Consider the following 24,706-nt stretch of genomic DNA (forward strand, 5'->3'; position numbering starts at 1 on the left):
TTTTTGAAAATCAAACTTTTAAATTGCAACAACCAGCTTGAAAGTGCATGTTTCGGTGGTGAATTTAAGACTAGTCATAAAAATTCATTTTATGACTGCAACCCTGCTTGTGCATTTCACACATGAGCAGATTTTTCAATCCTTAAAGAGCTCCTCGTCCCAATTACTTTGTGACAAGCAATATCATGTAGTCACGAAGATAGTCTCGCTGTAGCTCCTCCAAGAACCCACCCAGGAGAAAATCAACAGCACATGAAGCCAAGGAAGTATTAAATCACCACCACGCATGTCCTAGCAAGTGTCAATATCTTTACAGCTCACATTTTTGAAATATATTTTCCAGAAGAAAAGAGGCAGCTTTTACATGTTAACCAAGTTCCAGATTCTATCTTATAGTACATAGGGGGAGGAAATTTTCCCTCTTCCATAAGCTATTTTTAGTTCCAATGCTAGAGAAGTACTTGAAAGAGTTTAATGAGGGTCATGAATATTCAGGCACTAAATGAGGCACACAGATGGCAGCCAGGAGTGCTACAGATGCCTTGGGTACAAGCCAGAGTTTCATTATCATCCTCAGTGTAACCAGAAATACAGCAGGCCTTCCTCTGCCTAGAAATACTCTCACCCATTCATATTTTTATCCACCACCCAGCCCCATCAACCTTTCTTTTACCTGCTAGTTGGTAAATGATATCTATTCTTTGGCTTTTTTGCTTGAAATATATGATTAGACCTTATTAGAAAAACATGTCACAGAATCAATGTGCATACTAGAATAGTTACCGCTGAGTAGGAGATAGAGGGTTGGATTTGGACTATGAAGTTCACTACTTAAAAGAAATAGGCATCACTTCAGACATGGATTACTGCCAGGATCCAATAGGTTTACATAAAGTAAGACATAGCTATCAGTCTTGAACATACTTGGCCTTCACAGATGTGTTTGTACTTTAAGAAGAATCTGATTAAATCCAGAAGGCAGATGGCAATATATTAAAGAAGGTCTAGGAGAAGGTTGGCAATATTTAGGCAATACCAAAATAATACGATAATTAGCCAGTTTCAAACTACGTGTTTCCCCAAAAATAAGACCCTGTATTCTATTTTTTTGAACCCTGATATAAGCGCTTGGTCTTATTGCCATGCTCTCAAAAGCCTGATTGGGCTTATTATCAGGCAATGTCTTATTTTGGGGGAACAGGGTAATAGCCAGTCTACAATACCGAAGGCCTTCTGAAATAAGATCTAGATCACTTTGCACATTAATGACCTTTTACAGTTTATAAACTGTGGTTCATGGCATCATACCACAATATGTGAACCCAGCCAGTGTGGTTTATTCAGAACATGATAACTCAGTGTGTGATCTATATACCTCTTTCTGTTAGTGGCACATTATTCTCACAAGCGGGGTCAGCTGGTAGAATACCCTATAAGTGAGGAGAGTTCACCTGGTGCCAACACTTCACTACAATAAACACACAAATTATTCAGTCGTCATTACACATGCAAATCTCAGTCTGTTTGAAGGGTTTTGGCTGCTCTTTTCTTATCCTGGTTTAATAGTGTTAATATTTTCTTATGCATAGAATTTTAAGGTACAGATTAAATATGTCAATAAGGACACAAAGCAGAATGCAATAATGATAGATAATAGTTGCACGAAGGCATCAGTTATGTCATTTCCCCCCCCATGATATTTTGCATTACTGAATTAACTTTTTATTTATGCTGAATAAATAAAATATACTTTTATGCTGAACGTATCCAAGGCTACCTAAGACCTTCTGGCATGGCAAAACCTCATAAGGCAAGGAGGATGGTGGTGGTGCTGGCTGGGGGTCATGTATCTGTTGATCTGACCACCACTGACCACCGACCAGCACCAGTCAAGCAGCCATTGCCTCCAAAACCCCTGACTGCGCTGGGGCCCTCCTGTTCCTTGAAACTCCAAATCCATTTACATTCTTTGAAAGAAAGAAAGAAAAAAAGAAAAGCAGCCCAGTGGAATGTGCCTGTTTTCATTTCTCTTCTGAGTTGCTGCAATCTCAACTATGCCCGTTATTGCTGAAATAATAAGCCTTTCAAGGTCATCCAAGTACTTCAACAAGAAAGGGGAGGGAGGGGAAACTAATATGCCTGAGGAGAGATACAGAGTTATACAGATTTCTTTCCCTCCGAGTTCTAACTTTTCCAGAAGTTGTAGGAAGTGACACAAGACACAGTGGGGGACTAAGCAGTGATGACTGTTTTCGGTGCCAGGCCTGGCCTGGCCTGTTTAATTTCCAGGGCCAAGAGACTCCTTTCACCTGAACAACAGGAATCACGATTTAAAAAAAAAAAAGTGGGAGAAAAAAAAAGGAACAACAGGCATCTGGAGCAAGAAAATGTTTTTTTACCTCATACTGTGGAAAGGGAAGTGACTCAAAGCTGTTCTGTAAAAATCTGACATGCTCCTTGAAAAGAATGGAAACAATATTTTTGCAGGACCTAAGAACTCACCAAGTTTCATCAGGGTCTGTTTTGAAAACTTTGCCAGACAAGAATTCAGATGCGCCAATCAAGCTCAAGTATCCATATGTCGCCAAGCTCAAATAACTCCCCACCCTTGGCCCAATATTTAATTACCCTACATACCTTTTCCCCTAAAGCAAAATACTGGAAGCAGTTGGTGAAAAATCAGGAGCCACACAATGGTTAGCATAACAGGTTACTTTCTCACATATCCTGGTTTCCAGTTTAACTGCAGGCTGCTTATGGGCTTCTGGTTATACAATAATTAAAAAAAAAACAATGATATCCATGTCTTGTGTAGCCTGGGCATAAAGAGGATGAATGCTTGGCTCCTCTCCACGGGTGGGTTTCAAAAATTTTTACTACCGGTTCTGTGGGTGTGGCTTGGTGGGCGTGCCATGGCTTGGTGGGCATGGCAGGGGAAGGATACTGTAAAATCTCCATTCCCTCCCCAGTCCAGGGGAAGGTTACTCAAAATTTCCGCTACCAGTTCTCCAGAACCTGTCAGAACCTGCTGGATTTCACCCCTGGCAGATACCCTGAGCTCCTCTAAACTTGTCCACCACTTTTATTTTTGAATGTGGCAAAATGTCACTCGGTGACTAGTTGCCTAACGTAAGCACTAATGAAATTGATTTTATGTTGTCCTGGTAACAATATCTGCTAGTCTGTTTTGTTTTAAAATTAAAGTTAAGCTATAGACAATTCTCTCTCTTCTCTCAGTGCAAAGGCAAACCGGACCGAATCATAGGAGCGTCTGAATGCAGAGACTTTTTTCCCTATAATGTGCATATACAAAGATCAACACATGACCCAACAATAACACCTCCATCTAGTTGACCCCTTACTGGATGAGCTCTGGTTTTTCAGAATCTGGAATGTAACATCATCACTCCTCCAAGTACTTAAGTAAAACTATGTGTGGCATGCGTCCTCCCTACCATTTTTGTGTGTGTTTTAACAAAAAGTGAAGTGTTTCTCAGTTGCTGTTACGATGGGGAGGCTTCCCACTTCTTCCCAATACTGTTTGCTTATTGTCCATGCCAGATACGTGACTAAATTATGGGAGGCAAATGCTGCCATCTCAGTGTGTCAGAGAGACATTTGAGCCTTGCTGAAATTTTTTATGGAGCAAGAGTTCCCCCCCCCCCCTTTAAAGATCTAAGATCTTTTCTTCTATAGGGCTTCGAACAGGAACTTTGCACTTGGGAATTATTATTTTTTTAATGGCCAGGTGCCAAAGAGAACCATCAAGAATCAAAGTGTGGAGGACAGATAGGATGGAAGAGAAAGAGGTGTGAGTAGCTTGGACACATTCCAGGGAGAAACATTTTTTTTCCAAACACCAGCAGTGAAATGTAAAGTAATTTTCTGTCTTGCTGTGCTTAAACAAAGCAAGCCCCAGCCCAGCTTTGAGACTGATCTGAGATATGTGGAATTAATGTCCTTATATATTTGACTGAAGATAAGCAGTGGTGCTTTGCTGCCCCCTTGGCTGAATTGAGTGAGTTTCTGAGTAGCAGCTTTCTAACTTTTCCAGCACTTTTGTTTCCGAGGCATATAAGAGTCTCACTAAGTAGGCTTCTAGTCTACGTTTTTTGAGGGACATTGATGATATTTGCTCCAGGCCACACTTTGAGGGAGTCTTACACTGTTCAGGATTGGAAATGGTCTTATAATATTTCAATTCAAGTTAGTAAAATAAACTAGTTACATTGAAATATAATTTCTGGGGTTCCTTTCAGATTTAGCGTACCTCACACATTATAATTGACTTGCTGTTCACTGAAGTAGACAAAAAAGTTGAAGACAAAAATTGTATTGCCATAGGAAGCAGTGAGAGTAAATGGATGAAAGGAGCTCTAGGGAGCACTCATTTCATGGGTTCTTCAAAATCTTTAAAATGTCTTACTTTAGCTCTCGGGAAATTCTGCAATGCCTATCATGAATCCAGAGTGATTAGTGTGTTCACTGCAACCTAAAACAAAGTCTCAACTAAAATCTCAAGTCTTTTCTTCAGTATCAACAGAGAAAAGTTAGTAAAATGTTAAAGTCACCTAAAACCCAAACAGGGACTTGGAAATGTTGTGGAGAGCACAAAACGTCCAAGTCACTCTTTGGCTTTTAGGTGACACCAACATTTTACTAACTAATACATATGTTTGCATATTTGTGTATCTATTTGTCAGATATTTCAGACAAACCTGGCTTTCTTTTACTGCTTAGCTTATTACCTCCGAGGCTCTAAATTTCTAGTACTATCTTGGCTGTAGAATGCACAGGGGAAGGAGGGAGGTGTCCTGGATCACTAAGCATAGATGTGTGTCTCCAGCTAGTGGCTGACGACAGTAGTTTGGTTGTGGGATGGTTAATTTTTGCATAGTAGTTCTGCTAGTTAATGCTTACAGAAGAAGGCAGCTTTGGTAGAGCAATGATTAGGGCTGACAGAGCATTTTGCAGTGTTTCTCTTGCTTTCAAAGAAAGTTTGGCAGTTCAGTCAAGTGGCAGAAACAACATCATACAATGCAGGAGGTGAGGATGGCTGATCTCACCCAAGAAGAGCAAACTAGTTAAGCTAACAAAAGCCGAGCTTTATCTATTGAATAAACCTGTTTAGAGACTTCAAGGCCATTTTGGAAACAATGTTGAAAGCTACTGGGCTAATCTGGTTTTTTGTTTGCCCTTTCTGTAGCCAGTCTTTGGTCCATGACGAAATCTTAGTTCCCTCTCATGGCAGCTAAGCTTCTTTTCTCTGCCTCTTAGGTGGGTTTCTGACACAGGCTTTTTCTGAAAGCAAACTCAGGATTTCTCTTTTGTGGATTATAAATAAGAGACAAAGCCGGTCGTAGTCCTGTATTTCCAAATATCCACAACCTGTCCTGGTTCCTTCTCTCTTTTTTGATAGATAAGAGCCTTGAATAGTCCTCCCTTAGGTAACAGGGAGTGAAGGGCTTAGCCATTGTATCTTATTCTCTCACTGTCGATGGATGAAATATTTACTTTATTTAGCTGCCTTGATTATCACAGCATATTTGACTGCTGCTGCTATCTTAAGCATCTACCCATTTGCAGTGCATTCTGTTCTTAACCCGAGGTTGCCATATTTTGCCTTGAAATTCTGATGCTTCAGCAGGCTATGGAATTGGGATAGTCAAATCATTGGACCTAAGTAGGTCAAAAGTTACAGCCTGACAATTAACACTTCTGATGACTACTCCTTGGAGAGGCAGTTTGATGTAATGGTGTAGCTGCTGGCCTAGAAACCAGGAGACTATAAATTCTAGGCTTTCCTTAGGCAAGAAGCAACTTGGGTGATTTTGGTTTTTCCCCCCCCTCTCTCTCTCTCTCCCACCCTCCCTCCCCACTTCACAGGGTTATGAGGAAAATACCAGGTGGGAGTATTAAGTAGGTTTACAGCTTTGTAAGGTGAGATTAAAATGTAATAATCATAATTTTGCTTTAGTGCCAGTAAAAAAAAAAAAATCAGATGGTTCTCCTCTTTTATCTTATCATTTAAAAAACACCTTCTGAAGGTGAAAGTCAACTGCCTTTGGGAGAAGTGCTTATGACAAAAAGCAACGACTCCTATGGCCTTTTAAGATTAAGCCATTCGTTATAATCTCTGGGTTTTCCTCAGCTGAATCTATACTAGAGGTATTTTGCTATGAGGCATTCTGATGCTAATATTGCTGTTTAATAAAATTTCTACTAAGTGGATCCACCAGTATGAACATCAAATAATGTCTACTTTGTTAAAATGGGAGTGTGTGAAATACACCCACCAATATGCAGTGTTCTAAATCCAGGGAAGCGTACTAACGGCCATATACATTTTGCATCCTATTGCATTCCACTCATGCTCTTTCTCTCTCTTTTTGCATCTATTAATTCTAGCCTTCCCTCATGTCAGTGAAAAACAGTGCAGTTATAGAATTAATATTTCATCTGTTCACATCTGCATAACATTGTTATTGCACAGTGGGAAATAGCTGAAGGAAAAAACAGCACAATTTTTAGCTTCTCTCCTTTAGATTTAAAATTTTTTAAGAATTAACTTCTTGCTGATACATATTGTGCTAGATGAAGAACTTGTTTATTTTCACAATTTGTTTGGTCCTCTTGTTTCTTTCTCCTCTTAGTCGTATCCAACTGTTTTAAGGCAATCAAGTGAGACATGATGATTCCCTTACCTACCTTGACATAGAAGATGGCAGGGAAGATTCAGCTGTTTTCTCCATGCAGCCAGACCCTGACACCATTCCCACTAGTACCAGAACTAATCTGGCAATACTCTACCCAGTAGTGCCTCGTTCTCAAATTCACTCCAAAAGCATAAAAGCCACTTATGGAGAAATTGAAGGTTGGGGAAAAGTGTCAGGAGAACAGGTTAGAGTTTGCATTGGGTATTTTATGAGTAAGAGTGGCATCACAGTGAAATCACAAAACCTCTGTGTGGATTTATCCAAAGGTGGGCGGCACGTGAATTAACAACCGGTTCGCCCCAGCTCCGAAAATGTGAGCATGTGCACATGCACGGCTTTCTGCGCATGCACTCTGCTCGCGCATGACCTTGCACGCACGCACGCGTCTTTAAAAATGCCGCTAAATAGGATGGCATAGCACCAGGGTGGGTCTGCAGGCCCACCCACAGGTCACAACTATTGGTTTACCTGACCAGTACGAACCTCCTGAATCCCACCCTGGATTTATCTCAAGGTGCCTCCCTCATATCACCACACACATCCAGCAGCAGAATTGTCTTCACTTCCCATCATAAGAACCATTTGTATGGACTAGGAGTTTTATGTTCTGAGGAATAACATTAGTAGTTGGATCTATCAGGTATTTTGGGTGTCTTCCTGGAGACTATTGAGCAATGAACAAAGAAGCAATTTTTCTACTTGCACGTATAATGCTCTTTATAGTTTTAAATGGCTTATACTGTGTTGCTATATTTTTATTTGAATGGGCTATGCCTGCAAATAAAAAACAAATTGATTGATTGATTGATTGATTGATTGATTGATCGATCGATCGATCGATTCTTCTGTTGCTGGCTCAATTCACCTCATAACTGGCTACTTAACATCATATTCAGATTTCTTGACTTTATACTTTATGCTTTGCTTGATGTAAAAAATAACAAACTATTCTCTTCCTCTCTCCAGCCAGCAGCAATCTGAAAATTCATCAGGCTTTTTTTCTGAACTAACATAGATATATGAAATATCTCTTTCCTTAATGAATCTCCTGGTTTCAAGCTTTTCTGTCTGAAATAAAACACTGATTTCAGGTTGCAGAAACAGTTTTTTTTTTTCTTTACTAGTAACTCCAGAGTTACCAGCTGGCACTAGATAATAAGGCAAGGCTCACTTTTCAATAAATATTTTATGAAATTGTTTATTGGAGTACTAATTATTATAGTTCTGGAATTTGTTTTAGTTCTAGAACTAAACACTCTCACAATTCTCTAACATTAAACCCCACTTTTGGATATCTTCTGCTGAAGCAGCATAATTTGGCGGGAAGCAGAGAATAATATTTTTGCTGCCATTGTTAAACAGTATGAGGGAGGATTTGTGGATATTTAGCACAAATCACTTCTCATTTCTATCTTTTGCTTCTTCTTAAAGTGGAGAGTTGAGGCTACATTTTATTTCTCTTCCTCCCCCTCCTCTTTCTTTAACAAAAAGCTTTACTCTGGATATTACTTTTGTTTAGAAAGAAGTTTGGACTGAGCATATTAGAGAAATGCAGCTCTAAATTAGTTTAACTTTGCAGGACTCAAAGCTCTAGGATATGTGGGCAGGACTGTAGCACATTCTCAAAGTTGTGCATTTGGAATGTAATTATCAAGTGTCCCCATACTTTTGTCAATAATTTCTGTAAATGTGACATAATAAATTGCACTGAATTATAAACAAATCCCTAACAGAAAGTAGCAATATGGGGAAAGATGGAATGGGCAATCTCAATTATCTGAATGTAAGATGACTGGTGTGCTTTATTAATTTTTTTGGTGTGTTAATTCATCACACGAAAACGGTCAATCTCTTATTATGTTTGGATTCAGAATACATTTCATCCATTGAAATAATAAAGAAGATGTGGCTTAATTGTCCTGTGGAAATATGTGTTTGACAGCTGGAAAGGTACAGTCAATCTGCTTCACATCCAGATAATGTGCTTAATTGTTAACCAGATGAATTCAGCTATGATTTTCCTCAGCACCTGTACAATTCCTCCTTTCTCCTTTGGTCTCTTAAAGCCTTTCTGATCAGCCTCATTTTTACCGGCTTCTCCCTTCTGGTTTAAATCATTGGCTGGTCTGCTGGATGCTCTTCTGTTGGAGGCATCATGGCTTCATTGGTAGTAATTATCCAAATTGTGTGGATATCACAGAAAGGTAGGGCAGTTTCAGTGTAAGCCAATGTTTCTCAACCTTAGTTACTCTTAGTGAATCCCTGGTTACCTTCCCATCGAAGTGGTACCTCTATTTATCTACTTGCATTTGCATGCTTTCAAACTGCTAGGTTGGCAAGTGCTGGGGCAAGGACGGGAGCTCTCCCTGTCACATGCCACTCAGATCTCAAACTAGGCTGGGCTGCTGATTTTCCAGCTGAAAAGCCCAGCATCTTAACCATTGAGCCACCACACTGCCCCAGATCACATAATAATTGCCATGAAAACATGGAATGAGTCTTAACAGGTAAGCTAAATAACTGAGGTCAGGATATTTATGTAGACTACAATTCCCAGACCATCCCACCAACAGATGGAAGAATTGACAGCTAATGTATGTGGAAGTCTTGCTATAGACTGGCTTTTGCAGTATTTACAGCCTCTTGATGATAATACAATAATTTAAACTATTATAATATAATAATAGTTGAGGAAACAAACTATTCAATAATCCTCAAACCAGAAGTGAGAACAGAATTCTGAATAAGTGTTGGCTCCAATTTTCCTTCTTAAAAGAACTTGTCCAAATTAAGAACGGTGTCTCTGCCTAGGACACTGCACTGACAAGAGGTTCACTGTGGGAAACCTGCATAGTCTTATGCCCCTTTCCACACTGAACAGCACACTTTCACAAACAAAGGACCTGTGTGGGCTCAGTGCCCGGCTATGTAATTAATTCACTGGCAGTTTTGGCAAACAGCTTCCTCAAAGCTTAAATTAATTATTTGTTGTTTTTAAAAGGTAATTATATTGACATATTGTACAGAGGTGTAGGGAACATTCAGTGGCAATTATCAAACACTTTGCAGCAGCTAAAGCTGCCCTCTCTGCTCTCGATAAGTTGGAAGGCCAATTTCCATGGAGATTTATTTCCAGGAAAGATCTCGTTTGAGTGAAATGATGATTCCTCGCTGTATTGATTTGCTTACCTTCATATTCCTCCAGGTTAAAATTCAGTGTCAGTACATTGTAAAAGGAACTGCTGTTAATTATCAGTGTGCTTTTATTTGAAGTTGTCAGGAAGAGTAAAGTGTGAGTGGAATCAAGGTGTGAAATCAGTCTCAGGCATCGGGTCTCCTTGGAGCTGATCTTTATAGACTCTGTAAATGTAGGATATTTTTTACAGCAACACCTAAAATTCATTTACAAACATGTACATCTGATATGATAATACATATGGATAAACTGTGACACTATTTTGTTCCCAAGCTGAGTTAAATAGGGAGATTTAGAGAAAAAGAAAATAATTTATTCATACGCAACACATTTAGGGGCAGAACGTAGCCTTCCCAAACTTTGCCTAATCTCCTCTTCTATAGAGAACCTATCCAATGCTGACATTCCTGCTCTATAGGTTGAGGTTAATTTAAATTTCTTCCATTGAACTTGAGATCCATTTCTATATGTAGATAGTTAAAGAGAATGGGAAGACGATCATTAATCCAAATAGGCCAGAGAAAAGAGAGTGGAACAGAGTTCCAGAATATGAATTAGATGGGCCATGACAAATAAATACATAGTTAACATCACTAAGAAGTTAAAGACTAAAGAAGCAACAACGGATTAGGAAGGTAGGTCAGACAAACAAAAGGCTAATTCCAAGAAAATAATCAGAAAAAGGAGTAGGACTTAGACAGAGTCTCAAAGCGTGTTACTTAGACTAAGAGTGAGATTTTTAGGGCTCTCCATGATCACTCATTATTAATCATGCTACGCTACCTAAGGCTGCTGGCAATTTTAGTTAGCAATTTTTGGAAGATTGTTAGTTTCTCACTCTTAAACAAAAAAGCCCAAGCTTTATAAAAAATGTTTCTTATAATCGGTGCTAAACCACGAATCATTTTCCCTTTCAGAAAATGTATTTTTATAAAAATAGCCGACCAACCCCACCTCCCAGAATGGCTGGATCAGCATAGTCCAGAAGAAAAAACTGAACTGGTTCTTGATATGAAGATTTTTGCACACAGTTACTTGGCAAAGCTTGGACAACCTCAGTATGCATGATTTGCAAGGAGGCCAGAACTGGAAAAACCCTTTTTCATATAACTAACATGCTAGGAAGTGAAATCCCATTTTTCAAATGCTCAGTTCCAAATTTGACACCTATTGAAAAGAATACAATGAATATCCAATATGAGGCTGGGTTGTTTCATCGTATGTAAGACTGAACAGAAGTCTGATTCTCATACTGGTGTTTTTAACAGTTGAATATTATTCTTTAATTTGCAGAATGTTTTATAGAAATGCTTTTTTATTTATTTTTTCTCATACGTATCATAGATGTTCTTGGGCCTCACAGACTGAGTATAATTTAGTAGAAAATAATAAGAGTTAGATGGAAACAGAGGTGGGTTTCAGCAGGTTCTGACCAGTTCTGGAGAACCAGTAGCGGAAAGTTTGAGTAGTTCGGAGAACCGGTAAATACCACCTCTGACTGGCCCCGCCCCCATTTATTCTCTGCCTCCCAAGTCCCAGCTGATTGGGAAGAAATGGGGATTTTGCAGTAATCTTCCTCTGGAGTGGGGCGGGAACGAAGATTTTACAGTATCCTTCCCCTGCCACATCCACCAAGCCACACCCACCAAGCCAAGCCCGCAGAACCAGTAGTAAAAAAAATTTGAATCCCACCACTGAGTGGAAACCCTCAGTTTTCAATAATTCAAGCTAAATCTGAGTTGATGGGGGTCTCATGAGATAGCAATAGACTTATATACCGCTTCACAGTGCTTTACAGCCCTCTCTAAGCAGTTTACAGAGTCAGCATATTGCCCCCAACAATCTGAGTCCTCATTTTATCCACCTTGGAAGGACGGAAGGCTGGAAGGCTGAGTCAACCTTGAGCTGGTGAGATTTGAACTGCCAAACTGCTGGCAATCAGCAGTCAGCAGAAGCAGCCTGCAATACTGCATTCTAACCACTGCATCACCACGGCTCATAAAATAAGCTATATTTACACATAGCATTGCTGCAAGATGAGTGTTTCTTTTAATAATTTGTTCAGGTCTATGCACACATGTATATTGCTATATTTAAGAGTTAAATGTCTTACTGACTTTGGGGAGCATGTTGATTTCTCCTCAATCAAGCATACTATTCCCAAATGTTTGTTTTTTGGAATCAGGATAGAAGACAATTAATACAGGCTTTTCCTTGTGTTTGTTCCTGTAGAGCTGAAGGCCACTGGAACTGCACGTTTCTTCAATTTCCTTCTCAACTCAACAGACTACCGAATCTTGCTGAAGGATGAAGATCATGACCGAATGTATGTGGGGAGCAAAGACTACATCCTTTCATTAGACCTTCATGATATCAATCGGGAGCCCTTGATTGTAAGATTTTTTTAAATTTCTTATCAGGAGTAGGCAGAGGGAAATTCTGTTTGATGGGGAACAAAATGCTTCTGAATCTGTGTTGAATTTGCAGTAGAGAGATATTGAAGCAGATGAGTCTCTCTGAAAAAGTAAGTTGAAAATAGGATTCCGGGTTTTTTTAATGGTCTTTCTACGGTTGATATATCATTTTTTTTTCTGGTGCTTAATGCAATGAACAAAATATTAAACAATATTTGTCCAGAACTTTTAGGAAGGGTTTTGTTTTGCTTTTTTGAAGAGTATTGTCTCTTCAGATGTTTTTTTTCTTTTTCATTCAATATAAGATTAGTCTACCAAATATAAAACAAAAGTATTAAACAAACTCTTGACAGGCACCTCTTGTGCCACAGTGACATTTGGTGCTTATTTATCTTTTTGTCTGCTTGCTCACTTAAAGTCAAGAGTCCTTTGGGACCAGAGGAAAGCTCAACACATAATCTGTAGGCTATTTGATCAGAAAAGATGCCATTTTCCATTTTTAACTCAGGAGAGAGATGTGGATGGAAAGAAATAACATGTAGATCTATTCAGGAATACATAACTATTTATATTCATGCCTTCAAGTCAGTGTTGATTCCTGGAGGCTGCCTGGAAAAGTCCCTGCAATTTTCTTGGCAAGATGTCAAAAGAAGTTTGCCATTGCCTGCTTCCTAGGGCTGAGAAAAAGTGACTGGGCCAATGTCACCTAGCTGGCTTTGTGCCAAAGGCAAGACTAGAGTTCAGAGTTTCTAATCTGGTGCCTTAACCACTAGACCAAGGTGTGTCTTCATAAAAACAGGTGACAAAATGGTGAAGTCTTAACCTTAAGTGTGAGAATCATTGCTTATATCTGTGCATTTTAAACTGGGTTTCGTGATCATTCCTGTAAAATGTTTTAAATAGTTACATGTTCTTCATTTCTAAACTATTACTTATGAAGCAGTATAAGTTCAAAATCTTGTTCAAAATCAAAAATACTTGTTATTACAAGAATTTAGCCTGTTACTGTGATTCCAGAACAACCACATTGTACTTTGCACCCATTGATATATAGGGTTTTTTCACAGTCAAAGGCAGGGGTGTCAAATTTGTGGTGTCACGTTGTTGTCACGTGACATATTGTGACTTTTTTCTCCTTCGCTAAACTGGGGGTGGGCGTGGCTAACATGTGACTCATCCGGCCTGTGGGCCTTGAGTTTAACACCCCTGGACAAAGGAATGGGGTAAACCCAGATGCTGCTTAGGTAAAAGGAGAAAGGGGAGGTGGAGGGGGTGAAGAGAAAAAGTGAGATTATTATAAAAATGTACACAAATGAGGAAACAGATATAGATATTAATCAAATAAGAAATTGAAATGAGAATAGAGATAAATAGAAAATTGGGGCTGCTCGAATACCATTCGAGATTGAACTGAAAAGGGAAACAACAAGAGAGAGGGGAAGAAGTAGAAAGAGAGGAAGGGAGAAGAGAGAAGAGAGGGAGAGAAAGAAGAAAGGGAAAAGGAGAGGAAGAAAAGGGAGGGGAAGAGGAGTAAGAGAGAAGGTTAGAAGGAGGGAAGAAGAGAGGATTGGGGAAGGGAAGGGGAAGTAGGAAAGAGAAGGAGAGGAAGAATGAAGAAAGTAGGAGGAGATAGAGGAAGGAAGAGAAGGGGAGGAGAAGAAGAAAGATTGTGGCAAAATAAAGAAGGGTAAAATGAAAGTTAAAAGATAAGATGAATGAAAAATGGTGGAGAAATTATTGTACATGTAAATATGTTTATGAGAAATAAAAATAAAAACTTTTTTGAAAAAAAAAGGAATGGGGTAATTTCCAGAATATTCTGGAAATTATATAAAAATATAAAAAAGTACTGCATTTAAGAAACACATCTGGAACAAACAGCAAGGTGATGTGACTGCTGGCTTCTAAAATAATCACATTGAAAAACTCCCATTGATTTCTAATGCAAAACTTCCAATTCAATATATTGTCTGGCTTGGGACCAGGGTTAAGGGGAAAATACGGGAAATCAGTTGTAACTGTGAGATGTTGTTTCGCTTGGCAGATCCACTGGCCTGCATCACAGCAAAGGATAGATGAATGTGTCCTGTCAGGCAAGAACAATAATGTAAGTACTTCTGATGTTATCCCTAAGCTCATTCAGGATGGTGAAGTCCTAATATTATGCAGGAAAGAGGGGTATTGCTCACACCTCCACAAGGATTTCAGGCGGACAAGAAAAATCAGCAAATACTGACTGTGCTTTGCCACCTTTTCCTGCCTCATCCCACCTCCTGTTTACTCTCACCCTTTCAGCCATGAAGTCCAGATACTTTAGGTGACAACTAATAATAGAATTCTGTTGACTGCTGTGTTTGCTAAAAGATGACCCCATTTTAGGTCATTTCTGCACTATTCCTGCAAAGTTTTATAATTTTTTGGGCCTCAATATTTGTATTTTACGATACATAAGATATACATAGATTTGTATCTTATGTATCTTATGATTTATGTTTCATACAGGTAGTCCTCAACTTACGACCATAATTGAGCCCAACATTTCTGTTGCTAAGTGAGACAACTGTTAAGTCAATTTTGCCCCATTTTACCACCTTTCTTGCCACACTTGTTAAGCGAATCACTGCAGTGGTTACGTTAATTTACATAATTGTTAAATGGACCTGGCTTCCCCATTGATTTTTGCTTGTCAGAAGATAGCAAAAAGGTGATCACATGATCCCGGGATACTACATCTATCAAAATATGCGCCAGTTGCCACGTGTCTGAATTTTGATCGTGTGACCATGGGGATGCGCTGCAAAGGTTGCAAGTGTGAAAAACGGTCATAAGTCATTTTTTTCAGTGCTGTTGTAACTTCGAATGGTCACCCAATGAATTGTTGGAAGTCGAGGACTACCTGTAATTGTTCTTTACTGATTGGTGAGAAAGAAGATAGGTAGTTTATATAAAAATTTTCAGACCTTGGCAACAACATTATAAACCCAAGAGGGTCTAGGACTTTTCGGCTCGAACTCTTGGCACTGCCTGTTTCTCCACCAGGATTTCACCTCTGCATTATTATGCCTCGGCACTTTGGGCCACGGCCCCTCCATCCCAGTCCCTTCTCCGCGGCCCATTTGTCGCAGTACAGTTCACATCAGGCTTTTGGGCGCATAGGACCCACTGTCTTTTGTGGCTGGATCCCTCCCCCACGCTGCTCTCGGCTGCCTCGGGAGGGTCCGAACTGACAGCCTCCCTCTAAACTGCAGCCCCCACTCTACTCCCAAAGCCCCCATGCCCCTGCACTGATTGGCTGGCTTCAAACTGTCCTGTGCGTCCAAAAGCCCAACGTGAAGTGTACTATGACGAATGGGCTGCGGCGAAGAGACTGGGATGGAGGGGCCGTGGTCCAAAGTGCCGAGACGTAATAATGCAGAGATGAAACCCTGGTGAAGAAATAGGCAGCACCAAGAGTTCAAGCCAAAAAGTCCCATTCTGACCCAAGAATTGACAGCAGTTGTACACCTGCATTTCCCCATATTTTTTGTAAGAGGACAAAATAAGGGCTAAAGCTGGTGTCTTAGGTTTTTGATCTGAAGACAGCAGTTCAGTGCAGAATGGAAGACAACCTGTGGATTATGGACTTCGTGCAATCTTTGACTACCTGAGGCAAACAGATCCACCAAGAACTTTGCCCATTTTGCTCAATAGTAACTGAACAGAAAATTGGCAGGAAGAAATCTCTAGGAGTGAGGGAGGAGTGAGGGAGGAGAAGCCTATCTTCTCCCAGCAACCTTGTTCAACTGAAGGATATATTGGTGTGTATGACATGTAAATGCATGTGACTAAAGCTCATGAGCCCCAACCTGGCAATTTTTAGTGTTTTTGTGCCTGAAAATATTTTTTCATTTCTCTGCATGGAACATAATCAGATGAAGAAGCCTTATCAGCATTAAATTGTAGGAACCAGAAAAATATGTTCAGCCAGAACTAAGTTTGTTGGTAATAATGCATGCTAATTTTTTTTTTGTCTTAGTAGAAGGAAGCAAGGTTAGAGGTTACCAAGATGTTTCCTGCAAGGCCTAGCTAGCCTTTTGACCAACTGTCCTTGAACTCTGTCTTGTTGAGATCTCTCAGCTGCTACTGTTTGGGGTTTGATTTCAGAGGAGCCAACCGCTCTGAGCAAAGGAAGCTGCATTTGCTTGCATATTTCCCTTCCTCTTGAACTTTATTACCCTTGGCTCCAGCTGAGCTCCTCCAGACTGAGGCATGAGGCAAGGAGGAAACATGAGCTGTGAAGAGGAAATGGGACTCCATGCTCAGACACACTGCTTCATGCTTCATTCCTGGTCCTAGATCCAATTAATTAATAAGCTTAGGCCTTGCCACATGCTGGGAATTCTCTGCTTATTCTCTGGTGTTTTCCATTGTCACTTACTAAATATTCAGTATAAGTTTCATTAGCCAAGAGGTTTCCAAGCCCTTCACACTGTTTAATGCAGCATTTTTCAACTTTGACAACTTTACGATGTATGCTCGTCAACTCCCAGAATCCCCTAGCATGGTGGCTGGGGAATTCTAGGAGTTGAAGGTCATATATCTTAAAAGTTTCTGAGAATGAGAAATATCACTCTAACAGATCCACTCCATTAAATAGCCATCCTAGTCATCAGTTTCTCCTTCTGAATAAGGAGAGGGAGAACTTCGGAAGGTTTCTGATTGGTTCCCACTATCTTGAAATACAGTGCCATTAAGATGTCAACAAGCATCACATTTATCTTTGTGTAATTGCTAAAAAAGGAAAATTAAATAAGATGAAAAATTACTAAAATGGCATTATCTTCCTTACTTAGGCCTCACACAATAAAAATAGTAGTAGTAGTAGTAGTAGTAACAACAACAACAACAACAACAACAACAACACCTGGGTGAAGTTGAAATTAAACGAGGCATTTTCCAGGGCGATTCCCTTTCACCCCTACTTTTTATACTCTCAATGCTATCATTGACAATCATTTCGAAGAAGATGAACTGTGGATACAAACTTGCAAAGAAAGGACTGAAAATCTTGCACTTGATGTACATGGATGATCTGAAGCTGTTTGGTAAAACAAAAGCTGAACTGAATTTATTAATTGAAAACACAAAAGAATTCAGCCAAGACATTGGTATGCAGTTTGGAATTGACAAATGTGCAACAATAGCAACCAAAGCAGGCAAGATTATAGAAGAGGATGGAATAGAACTAGAGAATGAAGAAATGATAAAGGCAGTAAAATCAGAAGAAGGCTACAAGTACTTGGGGATTTTAGAGGCCTCTGACTTAATGCATAATAAAGTCAAGGAATTAACTTCAGCCAAGTACATTTGGCGAATTCGTAAGATATTAATGTCCAAATTGAGTGGAGGAAACATCATAAAAGCCATAAATACCTGGGCTATACCTGTGATTCGATACTCTGCAGGAATAATTGACTGGACCCAGATGGAGTTAGACAATTTAGACAGAAAAACAAGGAAGCTTATGACAATGAATCATGCCTTGCACCCTAAAAGTGATGTTGACCGATTATATTTACCAAGAGCAGAGGGTGGTCGAGGACTCCTATAAGTAAAACAGATTGTGGAAGAAGAAAAACGCAGCTTGAATGATTACATCCAGAAAAGTGAAGAACCAATGATTAAGGAAGTAAATAAAGGAGGCCTTTTAAAGACAACTAAAACAAAAGCAGAATATAAGAAAGAAGTAATTGAGCAGCGAGCTGAAAACTGGAAAAGCAAAGCTCTGCATGGCCAATACTTGAAAAGTATTGAAGGCAAAGCTGACCAGAAACTAACTTGGAACTGGTTAAGAGCAGGAGTACTGAAAAAAGAAACAGAAAGCTTTATTTTGGCAGCTCAAGAACAAGCCCTAGCCACAAACTGCATGAAGGCAAAAATTCAACATGTTACCACCAAAGCAAATGCCACCTCTGTAATGAGAAAGATGAGACAGTCGACCACCTGATCAGTGGGTGCAGCAAAATTTCACAAACTGACTACCTACAATGCCATGACCGTGTTGCTAAGATCATTCATGGGAAATTGTGCCAGAAGTTTGGATTTGAGTACAGCAAAAACCACTGGGAACATCAGGTTGAGAAAGTTTTAGAGAATGAGAAACTCAAGATCTTGTGGGACTTCAGGATTCAGACTGACAGGCACTTGGTCCACAGCACACCTGACATAACAATAGTTGAAAAGAAAAAAGTATGGTTCATTGACATTGCAATACCTGGTGATGCACGGATTGAAGATAAGCAGCAAGAAAAAATCACAAAGTACTGGCACTTGCAAATTGAAGTTGAGCAACTATGGGAAAAGAAATTGTGTGTTGTCCCAATTGTAATTGGAGCCCTTGGAGCAATACCCAAAGGGCTTCCCCGCTATTTAGAAATTCTAAATTTACCGGACTTGAACATTTTGACTCTACAAAAAACCACCTTACTCAGAACAGTTTAATCCTCTGACGATACCTTAACAGTTCCTAGGTCCTTGGTTAGGACTCGAGCTGCTGAGCTATTAACCAGCCTCAAAGGCTGTGAATCTCACTAAAGATTAACCAATCATCATCATCATCATCATCATCATCATCATCATCATCATCATCATGGTGTATAAAATGGTCTCCCAATGATTTGAGGAAGCTAACAATAAAATAAAATTACAATTAAACTGACAAAAAATGGTAAGGATCAAATCAGAGGGAATGAGGCAAGGGGCTCTCACTCTCTTGCCAAAAATGTATTTATTTATTTAATACAGAGATCTTCAAACTTGGCAGCTTTAAGTGTTGTGGACTTCAACTCCCAGAATTCTCCAGCCAGCATAGGAGTTGAAGTCCACAAGTCTTAAAGCTGCCAAGTTTGAAGTCCTCTGGTTTAATACATTAACTCATTATTTATATAACTTTCTTATTGTGTGCTAGCTGGGGAATTCTGGGAGTTTTCAAAATAATTTTTGTTGCATTTCAAATAGTGACAGAAAAAAGAAGAAAAACGAAACAAGATGCAAAATCGTACATAATAAAAAGACATATCAAGTACTTAAAAATGAGTGTAATTATGATTATGTAATGTAAACATTATACACATACACACATTCATTTCTAATACATTTATACAGTATAGCAATAATTTGTGCTAACTGGGGATTTCTGGGAATTGAAGTTCACACATCATGAAGTTACCAAGATTGAAAAATCACTGGTTTAACAAATGGGGACCCAGACCAGCTTTACTTGAATTCTTTTCCTTTTTCCCTGGGACCAATAAAGTCAGAAAGTCCTCTTTTGGGTCGATTAGAAGTATTTTCCTTTCATGCAATTTGTATTCAGATCATTTTCCTTGTGTTTGCAAATAAGCAGGACCAGGAGTCTGGCATTTGCCATCTTGACACCGAGATAGTTCTCTGGAATTGTACAACTATTATTTTCTCAGACTTAAGAAAAATTGCCAAGGACAAGAAGGAAAGCTTTGACCTGCACCATTTATAGTCTGTTTCAGCTACAAATATGCTGTAGTATAAGACATGAAAAAAGGAATGTTGGCTCTGAAATGGGAAATAATTCAAAGTTCTTCCAAAAAGAGAGAGAGAGAGAGAGGGAGGGTGGGGGAAAAAGCACCATAAATAGGACAAACAGAACATTTGCTTTGCAGAAACATCCAAAATCTCTTTGGAGGAAATGCTTCAAAATGTACATTTGCTGATTCTAAAGGGGCACCAGACCTTATTTGCTCGGAAGTGTCACTTCAGAGAAGCTCAATGCATATGACTACCTGTCCATAGGACTTACTTGTTGCAGTGGACAAGGAGCTTTCTTTAATAGTAAAGCCATTTCCTGCAGAAGACCTTGTACGTTTGAAACTGGTAGAGAATGCAATTACTCACCCTCCCCTTCTTGAAGTGGATGCAATTTTGTAGGAGGCTTAAGTTAATGTTCCATTTGTTTTCTAGGGTGAGTGCGGGAACTTCATCCGACTTATCCAGCCCTGGAATCGAACACACTTGTATGTCTGTGGCACTGGCGCATATAATCCTGTCTGCACCTTTGTCAACCGGGGTCGCAAAGCACAGGTGAGGTGATGTCAGAGCGTATGACTAGAACTGCATCCAGATTGGTAATAAAGAAGCACCTAGAGTAGCCTACACTAGAAGAGCAGAATCCAGCAGAATTACACTCCCATAGATCCTGGTGGGGGAAACAAACCATTAGAAGCTGACTTCTGGCTTTGAGCACTGAGACTGAGCCTTCATTTGTTTAGCTCCATGTTTAACCCCAGAGGCATAAGATAATGTGCAGTAACTTCTCCTCTAAGACTTGACACTGGCCTAAAGACAGTCACTCATCCCCTGGATAAGTGAATATATAAGCCTGAATCTCATTAGTTGTAGTCTCTATAGTCACAATGTTACAGTGACTTGGCAAGGTGAGAAAAAGGAGACAAATATGTAGAATATGAGATAGGGATAAAGTAAATACTAGCTGAGATCATTTTTATTCTTCATGCAATTTAGACTGTCCTCTTTAAAATGGAGGTATTGAACCATTCTCCCTATCTACTAAGCATTCAGTTCAAAGCTTCATATGGCTTCCATACTCCATATAGCTGGAGATCAGTTATTCAATAAAACCCTTTAAAAGGCTCCTCTGAGAATCTTATGATGTGGAGTCCATTTATAAATCCAGCAACATTAACTCAGGTATTGCTCTTTAGATAGTGTTTTAGTATTCATGACTGCTGATATACTATGAAATCACACCTAGTGTGACATATTTGGTATTTCTTTATCATTTCTTTGCATGAAAGCTTGCTGAAAGATATTTGGATTGCTGCATTGTTGTGTTGCTTTTCTTCAGGTTGGTGGAGCAAATTTCTCTGTTCAAGAAAGAATTGGAAATTGTCTTTGCTGCCCATTCCCAGGACCATATATACAACTGAATTGGAAATGGGGCAGTATAACTATGTAATACAGTCTGCTTCCCATCCATATAGCATGAGGTTGTCTCTCACGGTTTATATTTATATTAAACACTTATTTCATATTTTGGTTCAATAGCTCTTACCAGCATCATCTGATCTCCCCATTGCTGGGATCAGTGACTACAATGACAATAATGCTTTGCCCTATCTACCAGGCATCCTTCTATACACCTATAGATCTTTGGAACTAGTAGGTCTTGAGAGAGACCATGCCATAAAGGAGCAAAATTCTTAGTCAAATAATGAATCTTACATTAAAAACAATGAAAAATCTCTCTCCTAGAAAATGATTTGGCTCAGTAAATCAGCATTCATAGTTGCTTATTCTATTTTAAGCTTGTTTTTGGTTGGCTCTGGGAAGTCCCTCAAAATCTGGAAAACACTTTCATATTTAATTTATCCTTATTTTTCCCCTTATGGTAAAACACTGCAAGTAGAATGAAACTCCTATTTTTAGGGGTCTCAAAAACATTCCCATGCTTAACCTGAGCACACACTATCATAATTACAGGAAGTCTTCCTGGAAACGATTGAAGTGCCTGCTTAAGAAAATGTTTACAAATTCAGGACCAAGGATTACCTTTTATGTTAGCTCAAAGACAAGAGTCTTAAGCTGAGATCAAGTCCATCCAAACAAATGGTTATACAGGCATTCTCCAGCCAATGCTAACATTTTTCTAAGCAAAATAGAGCAATCAGGATTTCTATGCTAGACACAACCACATAGTACATATCCCTGAGCCTTGCTGTAACAAATGCACAATCATGAATGTTTCCATTTGTACGTACTAGGAAATGTACATACCATTTGTATGTACTAGGATATCCTCTATGCTTAAAGGAGGTGAGAGATTTCAAGCGTTATGATGGTCCATGCACTTCTATCTTCTGTCCATCGACTATTAAGGTGAACCAGATTCATTTTTGCAATGATCCCAACTCTGGAACATGACTGAATAAGGGAGAAGTATATGCAAACATTTATGAATGCATAGTTACTTTAGAAATTTGATAGGCTATGATGGAAGATAGACTTGTTTTCAAAACTTTTTTCCAAATCCAGTATGTATTCATATCCCACCAGGAAGATGATTGCAGTATAAAGTCCCCGGAAGGCAGAAATTGAGGAAAGCTGTGTTTCACAGGTTCTGTTACGTAGATGGAATTTTAAGTTTTGGAAAAGATAATATGAAATTCATTTAAAAAGGACCACAAAGTTTGAAAAAAAATGTAGCAGAATTTTAAAAATGGTCTATAAGCATCTGGTGATTAATTAGGTAAATTATGTATCGGAATAAATCGTGTTGATCTGATTTAATATCTGTGGTTTCTAAAATAGACATCAAAGAAATAGAATAATAGAATATTGTAAGAAAGGAGAAAAATTATAAGAAAATTACATAGACATTGTATTAATACATATAGCCCAGTGCAATGAACATTTTTTTTAAAACAATAAACTGCCACTGCACTGAATAGAGTTCAAATCCCAGGAATGCACAGAATTATGTCATGTTGTGGTAATTGATCCAGCATCTCGGGAAATGTCATTGAAGTTGCTTAAATTATGTCTTTAAAGGATTATTTGCATTCTGCACATCATTCATCATTTTTACAGTCTGGAAGTATGCCATGTTTTATTCTACTATTAATAGAACATTATCCAAGTTTCATTTCCCAGCAACCGGAGGTTTTGCTGTTGTTAACATGTTTTCAATTAACAGATAAGTGACACCATCTTTGACATTAATGGGTCTGTATAACCTCCATCCAGTGTGGACTGGTACATTTTTACCAATTTATGTAACATCAGCCTTATCTTTGCTATTTAGCACACTTGTAATAGTTTGAGGGGGGGTTTCATTGTATTTGGTTTTCACTTACTGGTTTTAGATATCACTGATCCTTAAAAATGATATAAAGGAAAACTGCTTGTATAGCCATGGAAAATGTTTTCACCATTAAACTATCTTCTCTTCTCATAATCATTTTCCTCAAAGGTTTTGCCTAGTTTAATTTTAAAACAGACCTCATGACCATTTTCTGTCACAGGTTTCTGATATTATATTGCTGCTATGACTTTCAGTTGTAACTACATGATAAAAGAAATACAGAGGTACCATTTTAAATATTGTTAACGCTTCAAAAAGGACCTTTCTTCCCAAGATCTAAACAAAAAGCACGACAATTATTGAAAAGAAAAGAAAATCTTTGCTTCATACATATTCTGCCTTTAACTACAGCTTATGCCTCTATGCAAAAATCAAGTTAATGGCCCACCAGATCCTGATGACCTTACAGCTCTTACTCATTGATCATGTTTGCTAGAAATAGTAATTTAGCAACATCTGGAGCCCCAGATGCTCATTAAAATGTTAAAGATGTATTAGCTATGCAGCCAAATCTTTTAGTTCTGCACTTTGACAATTTAGTTGAGATGCCTCAGACCTTCTCAGTGTTGACCCACTCAGATATGACGTTCTCCAGATAGCCCTGGAGAATAGCTGACTATCCTACTCAGACCATAGAGAGGATACAACTATTTCTGAAGACAACCTTGGTCTCAATGGTAATCAATATGTGTACGTGACAGAGATAGTGAAGCTTCTGCATGCTCTCTGGCCAGACCCTGCCATTCCTGCTTCTCTGGCAGATGATGCTGCCAGTGCTAACTCTCTGCTCCTCCTCTCCTCAGGCTTTTGAGCTGAACCAGTCCATCCAGCAGGGAGGACGGGGAAGTAGAGCAGTTGACTCCTCCCTCCACCCGTCTCCAGTGGAACGCAAGGTGGGAATTGCGCTCTGCCTGTCCTTCCCCAAGGACAAAATGGCTCCTTCCCTAGCATGCCCGAGCCTGGGCTCTCTAACCTTCATTTTCAACTGGCATGCACCTAACAGGCAACTAAGGGGCAGGAGGGAGGGTCAAGTGTGGCCAGGATAGACACATGCCCCTCCAGCAATGAGCGCGCTTCCTGGACAGCTTCTCCTTGCGTCTCCTCTCTCAGACTAATTCCTCCTTCCCCAGGCTCACATCAGACTTGCGTCAAGAAATAAGTCTCTCAAAATATTTGACCTTAGCGTACAGGACAAGATCCTGTATCCATCCACTTGAAATGTAGACACATGAGATTGTTATTTCAAGCAAATGTTGAACTGAAGAGAGGCCGCCTCATAAGCTGCAAGTAGTTTGGAAGGATCAAAGTCATGCTGAAAATGGGAGGCGGGGGTGGCGGTGGGATGCGGATGGGATGTGTTTCTGTATGTTGTATAAACACATGTTAACAGTATGAACAGAGAGGAAGATCCAAGGGGTTGGATGCTGTTTACAAGAGCATGTTTTAATTTGGGGGATCAGCCAGCTGGATGTGTACACAATTACAG

At 39.3% G+C, this 24,706-nt stretch overlaps 1 protein-coding gene across 6 annotated transcripts in view; it reads left to right on the top strand.

Annotated features, from left to right (window-relative positions):
• The window catches only part of SEMA3F (semaphorin 3F), a 148,035-nt gene that overhangs the window by 86,543 nt on the left and 36,786 nt on the right, over positions 1-24,706 (top strand). For 4 of the 6 annotated variants that reach the window (XM_087887681.1, XM_034440782.3, XM_034440790.3 and 1 more), the window contains exons 3-6: positions 12,145-12,305; positions 14,371-14,433; positions 20,301-20,420; positions 24,024-24,113. In XM_087887681.1, coding sequence (XP_087743807.1) covers positions 12,145-12,305; positions 14,371-14,433; positions 20,301-20,420; positions 24,024-24,113 — 434 coding nt within the window. The remainder of the gene's footprint in view (positions 1-12,144; positions 12,306-14,370; positions 14,434-20,300; positions 20,421-24,023; positions 24,114-24,706) is intronic. The other 2 variants (XM_034440807.3, XM_087887682.1) reach the window with 1 other exon arrangement.

Source organism: Pantherophis guttatus, chromosome 2, assembly GCF_059756535.1.
Source record: "Pantherophis guttatus breed Tessera chromosome 2, ASM5975653v1, whole genome shotgun sequence".
Classification (NCBI taxonomy): Eukaryota; Metazoa; Chordata; class Lepidosauria; order Squamata; family Colubridae; genus Pantherophis; species Pantherophis guttatus.